Raw genomic sequence first — 17,224 nt, 5'->3', positions numbered from 1 at the left:
GCCCTCTTCCCCAACCCTCCCTTTGGGCGGGCTGCCAGGTGGGGAGGAGGTAAGCAGGCTTGTTGGGATTGGCTGGCTTAGCCTGGCCCTGGCCTCCTCCCTGAGGTCATGGGCCAGGGGAAAACACTTCCCAGGAGCAGAGGAAGGGAGGTCTTGTGCTGCTCCAGAGAGAAGGTGCCAGGCTTGGGTAGAGGGCTGGAGGTCCTGACCTGGGGTGGAGAAGGGTGCTGCCCAAGAAGGGGTGGCTCCAGGGAGCGAGCTGGCCTGGGGATTGGTGGTTTCCTAGCAACTGGAGCCTCTGGGAACCTTCCCCTGATTCAGTCTGGGCATTTATTCATTAGTCTCTCTTTCTCTCTCTCGCCCTTCTCTCTGTTTCTGTTTCTGTCTCTCTCTCCGTCTCTGTCTGTCTCTCTCTGTCTCTGTCTCTCTCTCTGTCTCTCTGTCTCTGTGTTTCTCTGTCTGTCTCCCTCTCTTCCTGTGAATTTCCCTGGATCCCCCTCCCCTCTCTGAGCCTTCTCTGCCTTGTCCCCAGCACCCATCATCCCTGCCCCTCCCTGTCCCTGTCCTTCATACCCGTGGCCCTCTCCCTGTCTTTGTGAGCTGTCTGTGTCTGTCTCAAGCTCACCAACATCACGCCTTTCCTGGACCTCAGGAGCTCACCTCCACCCCGTCTGCCCTGCAGGATGCCGCAGCTGAGCCTGTCCTGGCTGGGACTCGGGCCGCTGGCAGCGTCCCCGTGGCTGCTCCTGCTACTTGTGGCGGCCTCCTGGCTCCTGGCTCGCATCCTGGCCTGGACCTACACCTTCTATGACAACGTTCGCCACCTCCGATGTTTCCCTCAGCCCCCCAAACGGAACTGGTTCCTGGGTCACCTGGGCCTGGTGAGTGTGGGCAACAGGAAGGGTCTGGGGTGTCAGGGTGGATGGACTTCCTGAAGTGGCAGGAATGGGGTTCTGGGGGTGGAGCTGGGGTCTAGGACTGTGGAGAAGTGTGAGGGAGGCCCAGGAGGCCCCTCTGTCCTCACTCACTCATTCTCTGCTCTGCCAACCCAGGCCTTTCCCACATCCTTGTCCTCCCACCCCAAGTCTGCTTTGGATCCACTTCTCGCCTGTCTGCCCCACATTAGTGCACCTCTGAGAGGCTCCCAGGGTGGGCTGCACAGAGCCAGACCCCCTGACATTCCCACAGACTCCACCACTGAGCTTGAGATGACTTCAGGGGCACTGTCCAGGGTCCACACCCTGCCTGGCCCATTTCACTGCGTGTGCTCACTCTGGGCTGCAAGAATTAGCTATGACCTGCCCACTCCCGCCCACAGGGCACAGTTCCCCACCCTCCTTCCTAGGACACCTTTCTCTCATCTGACTCTTCCCCCCTAAGATATGCAAAGGGGCCCCGGTGCCTATTCTGGATCAACTAGGCCGCTCACTCCCCTTTCAGAAGCCTTCCTCCACTGCCTGCCCACACCCCAGCCCTTGACCTTTCACTCGGCCATGGTCCAGCTTAATTAAACATTAATTCTCCAATTACTTATTATCTACCTCACCAACTTGATAGTAGCTCTGGAAGCACACTGCAGGGCCAGCGCAGGGGCTGGCATACAGCAAGCACTCAAAATAACGTGTGGTGACCTCAGTGGTGAACATGCTATCACCTCTCTCCATCAAAGCCAAAGAGATGAGCGTCCAGCCCCTCCCACGCCCCAGACCAGCTGAGTGATGAGTACAGCTGTCCTTTCCTTCCCAGGGCAAGAGCTACAGCCTGGGGGAGGACTTCCTGTGATTTTACTGTTCATTGTGGCAAAGTTCAGAGCGGGGACATTCCAAAGCTCATCGTGAAGGGTTCCTGAGATTCTGGGTTGGGAATGTTCTCAGGGAGAGCTGGAGGCAATGGGATCACTACAGTTAGTGCAGTTTTGCTTCTTCAACTAGGGCCTCAGCCGTGGGAGCTCGTATCAGTCACTCTTCCCTTCCCTAGCCCCTCTTGCTGTGTGACCTCGGCTGAGTCACCGTACCTCTTTGGGTCAATGCTTTCAAGTGCTTTGAATTTTCACCGCAGCATAATCAGGGAGAAGGGAGGGTGTCACAAAGGTGAAAATGACTATGTTCGCCTGCCTGGAGCACCTGGGGATGTTTGTCAGGCTTTGAATCCTGAGGAACTGGAGACAACACATCACCAGGAGCCAACACGGACACTCTTACCTTTTGGAAGACAAGGAGTCAGGGTTTTTAATTGTAAATGACACAATTTATGAGTGTGCCCATGGGTTCAGAAGACACAGAAAGACAGACAGGATGCACTGTGAGAGAGAGAGAGAGAGGCAGACAGGACGCACTGCAAGAGATAGAGAAACAGAAGGGATGCACTGTGTGAGACAGAGTGACAGACAGGACGCACTGTGAGAGAGAGTGAAGTCTCTCATAGGTGGGAGCTGCCCTCCTGATTGACTGGCAGAGTTCATATCTGTCGCGTAAGGGACATGCCTGGCGTTGAAGGTCCCCAGTCTGCAGACCCTTCAGTATTTGAGGAACCAGAGCCCGTGTGGACAGATCAGGACTTGGAAGTATGTGAGAATGAGCCCCAGAGACAGGTCCTGAGGCCACCCTGCCCTGCACAAACCTCCCCCATGAGGACGCCCCACTGTGCCTCCCCAGGGGTGGAACCATTCCCAGGATGAGGAAAATCAGTCTTCTCCAGACATTTTGGCATCTCTGTGGACAGAGAGCGTGTCTTCTCCCTGCTCTTGGATACACACTGGGACATGGAGAGGCCTCAAGGACCCTCCTGCCGGAGAGGGAAGGAGTAGGAGGAAGCAGAGATTCCTCCATCCCTGCAGAATCTGGACACACTCTCCACTGCAGAGGTTCAGGGGGACGTGCTGTGGCTCTTTCTGGGGAGTGATCATCTCTGTCTTGTTTGCAGTTCCCTCCGGAGGAGCAGGGCATGAGAGATGTAACTCGGCTGGTGGCAAACTACCCCCAGGGATTTGTGACCTGGCTGGGCCCCATCATTCCTCTTGTCAATCTCTGCCACCCTGACATAGTCCAGACTGTCCTCAGTGCCTCAGGTACCCACGCAGAGCTGTGGTGGTGGGTGCCGTCGCACATCCAAGGGCTTCTAGGTGCTCCTGCCAAGCTTCTGTGTGGCCTCTGCAGGACCCTGGCCCTCTGCCCCCTTCTATCTCAGCCGTATTCCTCTTTCCTTCATGTATTCACTGACCCCCATGTCAGCACCTCTTTCCTCCACTGCTGCTCTACCCCTGCCCTGCTGTCCTGGACACCACTGGGGCACAAAGAGGCCTCAATCCAAGGCCTTGTACTGGGGGGATCCCCAATCTTGAGAAGACAGGTCTAGATAGAGAGCTCCCCAGGCTGCTGTGGTCAGGAATGGGACAGAGGTAGAGAAGTGAGGCAGCCCAGTGGAGAAGCATAGTCTCTGCTGCGGCAGGCTGGAGGGCTTCCTGGAGGAGGAGTTGCTGGCACTGTGTCTGAAACAATGAGCAGAAATGTTTTAAAGCAGAGGGCAGAGGGATGCAGTGGGCAAGACAGCATCCGAGGCCCCTGCCAGGCCTGGCTTCGGCCTTGCCCATCCCCAGGCCCAGAACAATGAGGGATTGAGGATGGTGGAGGATCTGGGCCGCTATTTTCACAATGTCCACCTCTGATCGGCTGATTCCTTCTACTCCCTCTTGTGGCTTGTCCACTTCAAGTTCATTGCCCTCCTGCTCCAGGCCTCAGGAATCTCCCCAAGGAGTCCCCACCCCAGCCAGCCTCCCTTCTCTTGCCCTCTACCTTTCTCACGCTCAGACAGACCAGGCTGAACAGGCTGATCAGGCAGCATCCAACAGAGACCTTGGCTCAAACACCAAAATGCTGGGTGAGTCTGAGCAGGTCCCCAGCTCTCTCTGGCTGCTGAGGTCCCTTTCAGTTGTGAGTAGTGGAAACTCAACCTTGTATGGTCTAAGCAAAGAAAGGGAATCGACTGTCAAGTCCAGGGATGTCTTCAGGCATGGCTGGATCCAGGTCTCAAACAATGTCATCAGGAATCAGTCTCCGTTTTTTAGTTTTTGTTCCTCTGTGATGGCTTCACTCTCACGCTGGCAAAGATGAGTCCCAGAAGCTCAACTCCCATGGAAAAGTGTGCTCCTCCCAACCATTCCAGGGAAAGTTGCAGGATTCGCTTTAATTTGCCTGGCTTATGTCACTGGACCAGTTCCTCTTACAGTCAGTGCGACTCTGATTTCTCAGTCTTGGCAGGCATAGGGTTCTCAGAACTATAGTTTTGGGGTTCAAAGCAGTTCGATGGTTGAGAACTGAGGCCCTGGATTCAGACATACCTGGGCTAGGGTCTCAGGCACGCCACCTATGGCCTGGGAGGCTGTGGGCAAGTGACTCCTTCGCTCAGAGCCTCAGTCTCCTTGACTGGAGAATGGGGATAGAAGAGAAGCCAGGTGAACGTGGTGTTTGGGATTCACACGGGGAAGGACCCTTTCTGTCCCTGTAACTGAGGGACTCCAATCTTGTGTATTGAGGGTGTGGGGAGGGACCCCAGGAGGAGGATGAGCTGCTGGATGGGATTCATGAGGCTCAGGTCAGGGCCTCTGCCCTACAGGTCCTTCCCTCTGGCCACTGGAAGAGTGATTTGGTTCCTCTTTGTCCTTCTCCGGATTTGGAGCTCAGAGGAAGGTCTCCTGTACACAGGGCCTGGTGAGCACCTATGGGGATGTGTGCTGCTGGCGGGTGGGGCCCTGGCATGCAGTCATCCACATCTTCCACCCGACCCGCATCGAGCCTGAGCTTTTTGCTCCAGGCAGACAACACACTGGCCACAGGTTTCCCACTGCTGAGGTCTCTGTGCTGCCTCCTGCTTGGCAGGTGACTGAGGTACAGATAGGAGGGGCTGTGGCAGAGATGCCACTGCCTCTGTCTGACCTGGATCCCCACCTGCTCTATCTCTGGTCATGTCTGCTCACTCCAAGGGTGTGTCTGTGTAACGTATGCTGTATGGTCATGTCTGGTCACGTTTCTGTTTCCACCTGGGTCCTGGTTACAGCTGATACATGTTACACTTGGTTACAGCTGGTATCTGTTACACTTGCTTACACCTGATGTATGTTACACTTGGTTACACCTGGCATTTGTTACACTTGGTTACACCTGGTATCTGTTACACTTGGTTACATCTGGTATCTGTTACCCTTGGTTATACCTGGTGTATGTTACACTCGGTTACGCCTGGCATATGTTACACTTGTTTACACCTCGTATCTGTTACACTTGGTTACAGCTGGTATATGTTACACTTTGTATATGTTATTCCTGGGATCAAATGGAGATGGTTTCAATCACATCTGGGGCTTGGTTGTGGTCAAGGACATTTGAGGCATCTCAGAGTCTGTCTGGCTCTTGTTTGATGCCACTTGAGTTTGTCTGGGTCTCCTGCTGGTCATGTCTGGGCCACATTAGGGGTTTGTCTGAGGTTTGGGACTCAGAGTCCCTCTGGGAGTGCCTGAGACCTGTTGTGAGTCTTGTCTGAGGCAGGTGTTAGGATATTTCTAGGTCATGCCTGGTCCATGTCTGTGACATTAATGGAATTGCATTTAAGTCCTGTCTGTGGGACACACTGAGGTCATGTCAGATAGTCTTTGGGTCCATGTCAGAGTATGTTGTGTCACGTCAGGGTATGTCATGATGTTGTTTCATGTTAGGACCTGTTAACACATGGTGAGACAATATCAGATGTCCCAGGTGATGTCAGAGAGTGCTGGGCAGATGTGGTGTCTTAGGTCCCTATAGAGGCGTTTTGTTGAGTGCTGGGCTGGGCTAGGGTGTTTAGAACATGTTGGACCATCTAAGAGCCATGTCAAGGGGTGCTGGGATCTGCTGGGGTGCATCTAAGCACGTGGGGGTGTGTCTGTGGGCTCTGCCTTTGCTCTACACTGTGCTTCAGCCTGGTGTGGTTCCCCTTCACCTCCCTCCTCCTCCTGGCTTTCTCTTCCCCTCACCTCGCTTCTGCTATGCTGGGCTTGGAGGGGAATGCAGACCTCTGCCTGGGGCTCCACCCCACATCAGAAGTCCCTCCCCTCCCCCTCTCCATGGCCCCTGATGGTCCTCAATCATGTCAGCTGCCATCGCGCCCAAGGACATAGTCTTCTACAGCTTCCTGAAGCCCTGGCTGGGTGAGTAACTGTGTGTGAAGTGGATTGGGGAAAACCTTGGGGTCAGGGGAAGGTGCTGCCCCAACTGACTTTTTGTGGCTGCCCCTACTAGGGGATGGGCTCCTGTTGAGTGCAGGTGACAAGTGGAGCAGGCACCGCCGCATGTTGACACCCGCCTTCCACTTCAACATCCTGAAGCCCTACGTGAAAATTTTCAATGACAGTGTGAACATCATGCACGTGAGTCTCTTGAACCCAAGGTCCCAGCAGGAGCCTTGGGGACGATGGGGGCTCAGAGACATCTTTTCTATATGCACCTTCTATATACAATTCTAGCTCTTCTGGGTGGTTGGGACCATTGCTTTTCCTTTCTGAGCCCCAGTGTCCTCAGCTGTAAACTGGAGATAATAAGCCTCACTTTACAGAGTGGTCGTCATGTAATGGAGTCATGTCCCTGACACATAGTGGGTGCTCACATGTTAGTTTATATGTTTCCCTCACAGAAGCCTTGGAATCCTGAGACACAGTTGATGATAGTGATGGGTCACGTGGCTATGCTGATCTGGGCTAAGTCCTCTCACACGTTTGGGGCTTGGTTGGGGCTTGGTTGGGGCTTGGCTGGCTGACCTAGGATGACCTCAGCTGGGACAATCCTTTCATGTGATTCTCTCCCTCCAGAAGGCATTTCAGGCTTGTTCACATGGCAAAGGCAGGGTTCCAAGACACTGAGAGGAAGCTGCAATGCCTCTCGAGGTCTAGGTTTAGGAAGATCACCTCATCATTTTTATCCCGTTGGCCAAAGCAAGTCAAAAGGCCAGCACAGAATGAAGGGGTGGTGAAGTAGGTTCTACCTCCTCAAGGAAGTTTGCAATCACATTGCAGAGGATATGGATGTAGGGAAGGGAAGCATTGGAGGTGGTTGTTTTGTGAAGTGGGATTGTTGTATACTTGCAAGCTGACAAGTAAGCGCATTACTGTTTTGTGCGTTCTGCCAGAAGACACAAGACTCCTGGGTCGGAGACAAAGGACAGTTTATTACTCATGGCACAACAAGTGGCACATGCCTCTTGTTGGTTTTCATTCTTTCTCCAAGTCTCCAAATCCCATGAGGATGACACAGGTGGGCTTTGATGGGCACCTGTTCATAGGGTGCGTTGCACTGCAGGAGAGGAGCACTAGTCTTAGGGACTGTATGACTTTTATAGCAATTAGAAGCAAGCCTGATATTTGTACAGAGGGAGACATTACCTCATCTCTCAGCGTTGTTTGCTGCAAACACAACTCTGAGAAATGGCCCAGGTAAAGAACATCAGGGCCTTGAATTTTTTGCCATACCCAGCAAGAATGTGCAGCATGCTCAGAGTCCATGGAAGACTACCATGACCAACACGGGACATTTTCCTAATGAATTTATAACAGCAAAGATGATGAACGGTAAGGTTTATTGAGCACACTCTATATGGAAGAAGCTCCCTGCCAAGTCCATGACATATGTTGTCTAAGTTAGTTTTACCACCCTGTGAGGGAGGGATAATTTTTCCCATTTAGAGATGGTGAAACTGTGGCTCAGAGAGGTTAGGAAGCTTCCCTGAGTTCACACAGCTGGCCAGTGAGATAAAAAGTGGAGATGGGTTTCCAGCCTGGTTTATCTGACTCCAAAGTACGTCATCTTAACTGCTACTGAGGATTTGACAGGTGGAGCCCATACGAGGGCAATGAGCTGACCAAGGGCACACAGAGTGTAGGAGGCAGAGCCAGGAGATGAGCCCAGGTCTTCTGACATCCAGCAGTGGGGTCTGCATGTCCTAGTAGTAACAGCTTCCACTCCCACTCAAGCCTGATCCTCCCTGGGGACTGGTGCCAGGGGCAAAGCTGCTGGATCTGGGTGAGGCCCATCTTGGTGGTTGGGGAGGGTCTCAGAGGAGGCAGGTCCCAGCCCCAGCTCTGCCCCTTTCTCTGCCCAGACCAAGTGGAAGCACCTGGCCTCAGAGGGCAGTGCCCATCTGGACATGTTTGAGCACATCAGCCTCATGACCCTGGACAGTCTGCAGAAATGTGTTTTCAGTTTTGACAGCAATTGCCAAGAGTGAGTCCTTGCCCAGGACCTGGGAACATGGGCCATAGACCCATGGGGTAGATGGAGGGAGGACTGACTAGGGCCATCAGAAGGGCCTTCCTGAATGAGAAGGATCAGAGATGGACAGTGACAAACAGGGAAGGGGAAAGAGAAAGAGTAATCCTTTCAAGTAGGTAGAAATGTTTGGAGACACCTGGGAAATGAGTTGGAGGAGTAGGTGAGGGTAGATCTTCATGACGTTCAAAAGCCAGGCAAAGGATCTTTATCCTGAGATTTCCAGGGAAGCATGGATGGTGTTTCAGCAGATGAGGGCCGTGGTCAAAGCTGAGTTTGGACATCTGACTCTAAAGAAGACCGACTGTCATGTAGACACAGGTGGTATTGACACTGTATCCAAGGAGACTAGGGAGGGGCTGGGTCCATTGACCAGTTGAGAGAGGACAAGGTCTGAGCTGTTTGGACAGTTTTGGGAATGAGAAGGGGCAGATACTGTGAAGGAGAGAGAGGAGAGAAGCATGATGTCTAAGCTGTGCCCCAGGTACCTGGGGCATGGACGCAGCTCGCAGAGATAGGAGGCAGGGAGAGAAGAAAGTCTAGACAGTCGTGGCTCCTGAATCATCCCCACCATGTATGTGTGGGGCCATCTGTTCCTGGATATTCAGTTTCCTCATGGGAGTTAGCTCCTGGCATCTGGTGGGAGGTGTTTCCTGGGTTTCAGGTGAGCTAAGTTGTTGCCTCCCTTCATGCCCTATCCTGCAGGAAGCCTAGTGAATATATTGCTGCCATATTGGAGCTCAGTGCCCTTGTGACAAAACGGCATGAGCAGATCTTCCTGCACATGGACTTCCTGTACCACCTCACCCCTGACGGACGACGCTTCCGTAGGGCCTGCCGCCTGGTGCACGACTTCACAGATGCTGTCATCCAAGAGCGGCGCCACACCCTCCCCAATCAGGGTCTTGATGACTTCCTCAAGGCCAAGGCTAAGGTCAAGACATTGGACTTCATTGATGTGCTCCTGCTGACCAAGGTGGGCTTCTCTGGGATCTGAATTCAAGAGGTAGAATGAACCTAGATTTCAAATGTCAGATCAAAGAACTCGGACTCGATCTGAAGGGTCCTGGGGAGCCATGGAAAGTACTTCAGTGAGGGAAGGACAGGTCAGGGATAAGTTTTAGAGATGACTGTGTGGAATGCAGCCTGTGGGAGCCTTCTATGTCTGAAGCTGCGTAAAGCTTTAGGTTTTATTCTACTTAATAAGTTAGTCATATGTGTATATGTTCTCATATATACATATATCTCATAACCCTGGATCAGACCAGCCCATTTATTGCTGACAGAAGTAACAGTAGCCAGAGTAGAACTGTGGCTCTTGTTCCACATTCCCAAATTCCCCCGAGGGTGATATAACACTTTTACCTCTACATGAAGCCATGCTTGCATCACAAGAGAGGTACCTCCACATTATGAATCCTGGAACTTACATAGGACCACTGACTCATCTACCTCTTCTTCCTTATGGTGAGAGACAGAGACAGAGAGAGAGAGACAGAGAGAGAGAAGCTGGAGTATAAACAAATCCTCTTCAGTGAGAAGGCAGTGTCTATACCTTCTATAGGTTTATCTCCAGAGGAGGTAAGGAATCTCTGAATTTACTATCCTAGAATGTGAGCAAATCACTCTGGAGCAACGCTCAATCTCTAACTTCCAAGGCAAGTTGCCAGTCAATCATCCTGTAACCCAGCTTGTCAATAAATTCTTCTCAGAAAGCCATCACCATGTAGAAGCATGAAGATATTCATGGATCATTCATTCCTCCCATAGGGACAAGACAGGAGGCAAGGATGCCAAGGAGGAGGCCTGTGGGGTGGGGCCTCTGGTGACAGTGAGCAAGGGAGGTCCAGGAGTGCAGGGTTGGGTTGGGTTTCTAGGTGGATGATGGAGCTTCAGAGATTGCGTCAGGGCCCCTCAGAATTGGTGTGATTTGGTGGATCTTGCTTTCTCTTCAGGATGAAGATGGGAAGGAACTGTCGGATGAGGACATCCGAGCTGAGGCTGACACCTTTATGTTTGAGGGTGAGACTGCAGAGGGAGCAGGGGTCTCTTTATTCCAGGGACTTGGCATGTGGGCCCTAGACCACCCCATTGCCCCTCATCCTCCCCCTCCTCCCCATCCTCCCCGATGGCCTTAATGTAAGGGCACTGTCCACCTCTGGTGCTGAAGAACCCAGAGACCCAAGCCTGTCTGCCTGCCTCTCAGGGCATGACACCACAGCCAGCGGCCTCTCCTGGGTCCTGTACAACCTCGCGAAGCACCCGGAATACCAGGAGCATTGCCGGCAGGAGGTGCAAGAGCTCCTGAGGGACCGTGAGCCTAAGGAGATTGAGTGGTGAGTGGAGGTTCACATGGTCTGTTCCTGAACCCATCTCATTAGCTCTGCTCCCCAGCTGAAAAGGGGGAAGATCTTTTTGTCAATTCTGTCATTTTTGTTTAGTGGGAATAGGAGCAGGACCCACAGGCAGGGTCTGTTAACCAGCCTGGATAGCAGGGGAAAGGTTACAGCCTTTGGAACAGAAACATCTGGGCTGCTGAGAGAATTAGTGACAATGTGTGAGGTCAAATGATGCCCCTTAGCACGTATTCAGTGAGTGAATACTCACTCCTTTCTTTTCTCTCTGAAATCACATCTTTTTTCAAACATCTTCACTGCCTGAATGACTGCTGGTCTCCTGCCTCCTAATTCCTATCACATTGTGCAGTCCAGAATTCACAGGGGACACTTGGGGGTTAAAGTCATTCAGCTCTTGTCCAGGAACACCTGCATCTTCATCCATCCAGTCCGCATTCAGCAGACACTGCCACACTGCCTTCCCATCTCCAATTCTGTGCCTTCTCCAGTTCTTTCCAGCCCCATTTTGCGTCCTGGAGACTTGAGAAGGACCTAGACCTGGCCTTTGCCTTCCAGGAGCTCCCAGCCTGGTGGGGGAATAGTCCCAGTTCAGGACGCTCTCAGTCCACGTGGGGAGGGCTGGGTTCAGAGCAAGATAGACTAGGCTGAGGGTGGAGAGAGTGTCTCAGCTGAGACCTTGAATGCTGATCAGTAGATATTGGGGTGTAGTTGGGGTACAGTTAGGTTAAGAAGATAGCCTGGGAAAGTGAAGAGGAAGGAGAGGGCAGAGGGAGAGAGAGAGTGAAGGAAAGAGTGAGGGATGGGGTGGCCCCGTGGCTTAGCGGTTAAGTGCGTGTGCTCCGCTGCTGGCGGCCTGGGTTGGGATCCCAGGCGCGTACCGACGCACCACTTCTCCGGCCATGCTGAGGCCATGTCCCACATACAGCAACTAGAAGGATGTGCAGCTATGACACACAACTATCTACCGGGGCTTTGGGGGGGGTAAAATAAATAAATAAATAAATAAAAGAGTGAGGGAGAGAGAGAGAAAGAGAGGGACAGACGGAGGGAGAAGGGAGTGGGGAGAAAGGAGAGAGAGAGAAAGGAGAGGGAAAGAGGGATGAAGAGACGGTGAGGGGTAGAGAGGGAGGGATGGAGGGACAAAGGGAGAGAAGGAGAGTGAAGGAGGCAGAGGAGGGAGAGAGAAATTGAGAGAGAGAGGGAAAGAGAGAGAGGGAGAGAGAGAGGGAAGGAAGGAGGGAGGGAGATAGAGAGAAAGAGAGGGAGTGATGGAGGGAGAAAAGAATTGCGGGAAGGAGAGAGAGAAAGGAGAGGGGAAAAGGGAGGAAGAGAGGGAGAGAGATAGAGAGGGGAAATTGAGGCATAAAGGGAAGGAAGGAGAGTGAGGCAGTGAGAGAAGGGAGTGGAGGGAGAGAGAGAGAAAAAGAGGGGGGTGGGGAGAGAGACTCATGATGAGATGATGAGGCTGGGAAATGACAGCAGAGGCTGGTTGTGGATGACTTTGAAAGCAATGTTAATGGCTCCAATTTGAACACCAGGGCCAATGTGGAACCATGGAAAGTGTTTGAGCAGAAGGAGAACAGGTCAGATCTTGGTGCCAGAGAGAGCTTTCTAGGGCTTGTGTGGGGAATCTACTAGAGAGGACAAGCTGTAGAATGGGGGCCCAGGGAGGAGATTCTGAGGCCTGAGCCAGGCCAGGGACTGGGGGATGGTGAGGAGGCCTTGGACTGGATGGGCATTTTGGAGGAAGTATTCTCCACTCCAAGTCTTTGATCAGCATAGCAGTCCTGTGAGGTGAAGAAACACTTTCATGCTTTTTAAACCAAGACTTTAAACAAAATTATGCACTTGGTCAAAAAAGAAAAGAGTACAAAAGGGTTCATAATAAAAATGAACTTCCTTCTTAATCTCACCCTAGGAGTAATTCCTGTCAATGATCTCCCGTGTGTCCTTTTAGAAGACGTCTATCCTTATATCCATGTTATATTATTCCTCTCTCTCTCTCTCTTTCTCTCTGGGAATTCACGTCTGTACATCAAAAATATATCTTTGAGATCTTTACTTTTTCTCAAAATATGAGTTTTGGAAAAGTAGTTTTGAATTATGAAAACAATGATGAGGACAAGTTATTATTGCCCTAAATGAGACATTGCAGAGAAGACTTGGGTTATCCTTGACACAGTAAGTTTAGTCAACTTCCATCACCATGCATAGTTACAAACTTTTCTTTTTCTTGTGATGAGAACTTTTAAGATCTACTCTCTTAGCAAATTTCAAATATATAATACAGTATTGTAAACTATACTCACCGTGCTGTACATTCCACCTTTTGGGGGGTACTTTTGGCTAGTTTTTATAAAGTCCAATTTGTCCAAATTTTCTTGTGCAGCCATTCTATCCATCCAAATCCTAGGGTTTTGTGGGCTTCCTTCACCTCATGTTAAGTCTGTTATTTCCGTGTCTGTCTCTGAGCTCTCTCTTCTGTTCCGTGGGTCTATTTCCCTGTCCTTGCAGAGATGCCACACTACTTTTTTATTCCTGCCTCTTTGTGATAGGTCTTCGTATCTGGCATAGTTCTTCCTCTTTTTAGTCTTTCAATTTTAAATTGACCTAGCTCTTCATGACCGTTTATTCTTCTAGAAAAAAAATTTAGAGTAGGTTTATCAAGTTTCTAAAAAAGTCAGGTAGATTTTCGCTTGAATTCAATATATTCTATTGGTTGACTTGAATATATGATTGATTTGTGGAAAACGGATTACTTCATAATATTAACACACACTATCCCAGAGTGTGGAACGGATATCCATTTCTGGATATTCAAATAATCTTTAGTCTTTTAATAGAGTCTACAGTTTTTGCATAGAAATTTTATGCATATTTGCTAAGTTAACCCTTAGATACTTTTGCTGACGTGGTGATTCGTATCTTCAATTTGGATTGAGAGAAGTTTATAAGTTCTTTTGGAATATACAGATTTCACAGTTCTTGCTAAATTTAATCCAGATATTTCATATTGTTATTATTATCATATTTTCTTTTATAATCTTTTCTAACTGGTTGTTATTTACATAGGATATATAAATTTTGTGAACACAGTAAATACCAAAGAGGAAGTCTCACATCGACAGGAAAAATCCAGATCATTTAGAAAAAGCTCTTGGAACAACTGGGAAGCTCCCTGGAAAACAGTTAATTCAACCGTATTCTCATGTCTCATAACAAGATAACATGCAGATGAATCAAAGATTCAAAACAAAAAATAAAAGTCTTAAAAGTTCCAGAGGAAACCATGGGAAAATTATTTCATAATTCTAGGGTATGGAGGCCCAGTTTGTGATGCAAATCCCAGCATATACACAAGAAGAAATTGATATCCTGTTAAAAAGATACAGAGCAGTGTATGTCGTATAGACTATATAACTTTTATTATGGGAGTAAATATACTATGTAATTTTATACTTTATTTAATGTATATAGTATATATTATATAATATTTTAGGATGCAAAACAACCCTGGAAGGACACATAAAAAATAAGAACCTAGGCAAACTGTGAGGAGGAGAAATGAGTGGTATTGGGCCACAGAGACAGTGTTTTATAGTTTTCCAATTTTGAACAGTTACCTGTATCAGCTACTAAAAATTCAAATCACCAAACAACAAGAAGAGGGATAAAGAAAAAGAACTCAGCCACCTTACTGGATCTTCAACATTTATAAAAGTTTTCCAGCAGATTCTCTTGTGTTTTCTAAGTATAAAATCACTCTTTGCCAAAAATGACATTTTTACCTCCACATTTCAAATTGCATTACTCTTGTTTTTTCCCTTGTCTAATTGCATTAGCTAGTATCTCTAGTGCCCTGATAAACAAGAGTAAAACATTGGACCTGTTTTTTTTTGCTTCTTACTCATTTACTTGCCTTTTGTTTTGGTCTCTTGCCATAAATAATATTTTAGTTGTATGCAAATTTGAAAATCTTTTTATGGTTTGGGTGTTGTGTTTTGCTAAGAAAAGCTTCTAAAAATATCTGGCTAAACTTTCTGTCTGGCACTTCTGTAATATTGCTTTTCTTTCTTTCTTTTTAAAACCACTTTATTGAGCATCAGTTGTCATACAAAAATGCTGTACATATTTAACCAACACACCTTAACGAGAGTGGAGATATTTGATCCATCTCGAATTTATTTTGCTGTAGGGAGAGAGGATCTCATGGGGCAGCAGGAGGGCTGAGGGGTCTCTGTTCTTGCTCCCTGGATAATCACTGCGGGATTTCGTTAGGGATGACCTGGCCCAGTTGCCCTTCCTGACCATGTGCATCAAGGAGAGTCTGCGGTTGCATCCCCCAGTGGCAGTCATCTCCCGCCGCTGCACCCAGGACATTGTGCTCCCTGATGGCCGGGTCATCCCCAAAGGTGCCCACAACGTCGGGGAGAGGATCATCCTGGGCAGGAAGACGGGTCCATCAGGCAAGGAGGACCTCTTCCTGACTGGCTTCTCCTCTCCCACAGGTGTTATCTGCCTTATCAGAATTTTCGGGACCCACCACAACCCATCCGTGTGGCCAGACCCTGAGGTGCTGCCTCCCCGCCCCCCATCCTTGTCCACTCCAGTAACGGGATCCAGAGGAGGGCGCAGGGTTCCCACCTGGCAAATCAGACATCACCTCCCCCCGCCACACACACATCTGCCTCTCCAAGGCTGGCAGTCCTGGGAGACCCCACCCAGCAGACCTGTCTTGCCCTCACCCTCAGGTCTATGACCCCTTTCGCTTTGACCCAGAAAACATCAAGGAGAGGTCACCTCTGGCTTTTATTCCCTTCTCGGCGGGTCCCAGGTGAGGGCAGCGGGCATCTGTGGTGGGGATGGGGTGATGGGGGCGGGGGTCTGGGACTGAGATCCCAGCCATGACTGTGGGGCAGAAAGGGGAAAACTGAAGATGGTCAGAGTTCGGGCTCTCCTTCCCTTCCCTCCCCTCCCCCGGAGGTTGTGGGTACTGGTGTGGGGAATAGGGTCCTGGTGGCTCAGAGCCCCTCCCCCTGTCTGCTATTGCAAGCTGCGGGCTGGAGTCTGGGCCATGCTCAGGTAATATGCAAGCCCACGTTGGGGTCCCAGGCACGGTTAGCCCCCTTCTCTCTCCTGCGGGCGGGCACGGGGTCCCGGGACAGGTTCCGGGCGCGATGGTGCAGGCATGAGGGACCCGGGCGCCCTCAGAGCCCGCGCTCCCGCCTGCAGGAACTGCATCGGGCAGACGTTTGCCATGACCGAGATGAAGGTGGTCCTGGCGCTCACACTGTTGCGCTTCCGTGTCCTGCCGGACGAGGAGGAGCCACGCAGGAAGCCGGAGCTGATCCTGCGCGCCGAGGGCGGGCTTTGGCTGCGGGTGGAGCCGCTGAGCACGGGCCTGCAATGAGCCCCTGCCTCCTGGCCTGGGATCCACCCTGACCCCACACACCACTTTGCTGATTCCCAGGAATAAAACTGTTTTGTCACCTGTGCCTGAGCCTCACTGGGAGCCAGCAGGGGGCGCTGGGTGACTGTGGAGGGTGGGGAAGGGGTGTGGTAGGGCGGAGGCGGGGCTGGTGTGTCTGAGACCAACAGTTTGACTGCCTCTCCAGCTGACCACAGGGCCCCCACGCTGATAGAGGTGTCTTCCAGAAACTAATCATGGTATTTAAATGTAGGTAATTGGGCACCATGGGAGGTGTTGGAGCAGGAGAGAGACCAGGGTTAAGGATGGACTTAAGGAGCACATTTGAGGATCTGAGTCAGAGAGGAGAACTCAAGTGTGGCACTGTTCTCTGACCACCCTGACCTGGGTTGGAATCTCCTAATGTACCCAATGTCTTCTCACCTCAGAATCTTTCACTGTGTTTCCATGGTTGCTATGTTACTATGTTTACATAAACATAAGCCTGGGTACTTTCTAGTGTGTTGTGGTATCCATCCCTATTACATTGTCTGTTGTTGTTGCTGGTTTTCACTCAAAGGGTCAGTGTTCTTGTTTGCCTCGTTATCATTGCCTGGGTAACTGTAACCAAGCAAAACAGGGCCGGTTCTGCTCCCTGCAATCTGGTGCCAATCAGTTACAAACAAGCTAGTGGTTGAGAAAGGAACATTTATACAATTAGCTAGCATAATCGCAAGATGGCAGACTAGTGTCCTAAAGAACTATCTTAAAATTATACAGAATCTTGAGGCACTTATACAGGGGAAATGGGCAAGTGACTGGGGTTTAGGAATGTCAACCATCTGGTGTGATGGAGTTCAAGGCACCTCATTATCTTTCTTCTGTCATTTGTGATGGGTACCAGTGCAGAGGTTTTCTTTCCGGAGATTGTCATGTTCCTGGGGAACTTATAGGACAAAGTTATCCTCTTATCACAGCTGGGAGATATACACAAGCAAGAGTCATAGAACTAGCAGATCATGTATTTTGCAAAAGGAAAAAGTGCCTAATCCTCTAGGCTATGTGCAGGCTAGAATGTATTCTCAGAGACTAGTGAGTCAGGGTCATAAATAGTTACAATATTGCTTGCTTTCCCTAAGGTGGCTTCCCTCACAATAACCTAAGATCTAGCT

General features: G+C 50.2%; 1 protein-coding gene across 1 annotated transcript; it reads left to right on the top strand.

The window, feature by feature from the left end:
- The first annotated feature begins 612 nt into the window (after positions 1 to 612).
- Positions 613 to 16,138, top strand: LOC131393043 (cytochrome P450 4F2). Its single transcript, XM_058523415.1, has 12 exons — positions 613 to 881; positions 2,923 to 3,067; positions 6,125 to 6,178; positions 6,270 to 6,397; positions 8,122 to 8,243; positions 8,994 to 9,264; positions 10,244 to 10,310; positions 10,495 to 10,624; positions 14,924 to 15,057; positions 15,154 to 15,218; positions 15,397 to 15,479; positions 15,878 to 16,138. The coding sequence occupies exons 1-12, from the start codon at positions 684 to 686 to the stop codon at positions 16,053 to 16,055; spliced, it is 1,575 nt and encodes a 524-aa protein (XP_058379398.1). The 5' UTR covers positions 613 to 683; the 3' UTR covers positions 16,056 to 16,138.
- Positions 16,139 to 17,224: the final 1,086 nt, after the last annotated feature.

Source organism: Diceros bicornis, chromosome 27 (genome assembly GCF_020826845.1).
Source record: "Diceros bicornis minor isolate mBicDic1 chromosome 27, mDicBic1.mat.cur, whole genome shotgun sequence".
NCBI classification, from domain to species: Eukaryota; Metazoa; Chordata; class Mammalia; order Perissodactyla; family Rhinocerotidae; genus Diceros; species Diceros bicornis.
Note: the sequence above shows the minus strand (reverse complement) of the source record. Positions and strands in the feature narration are given on the sequence as shown.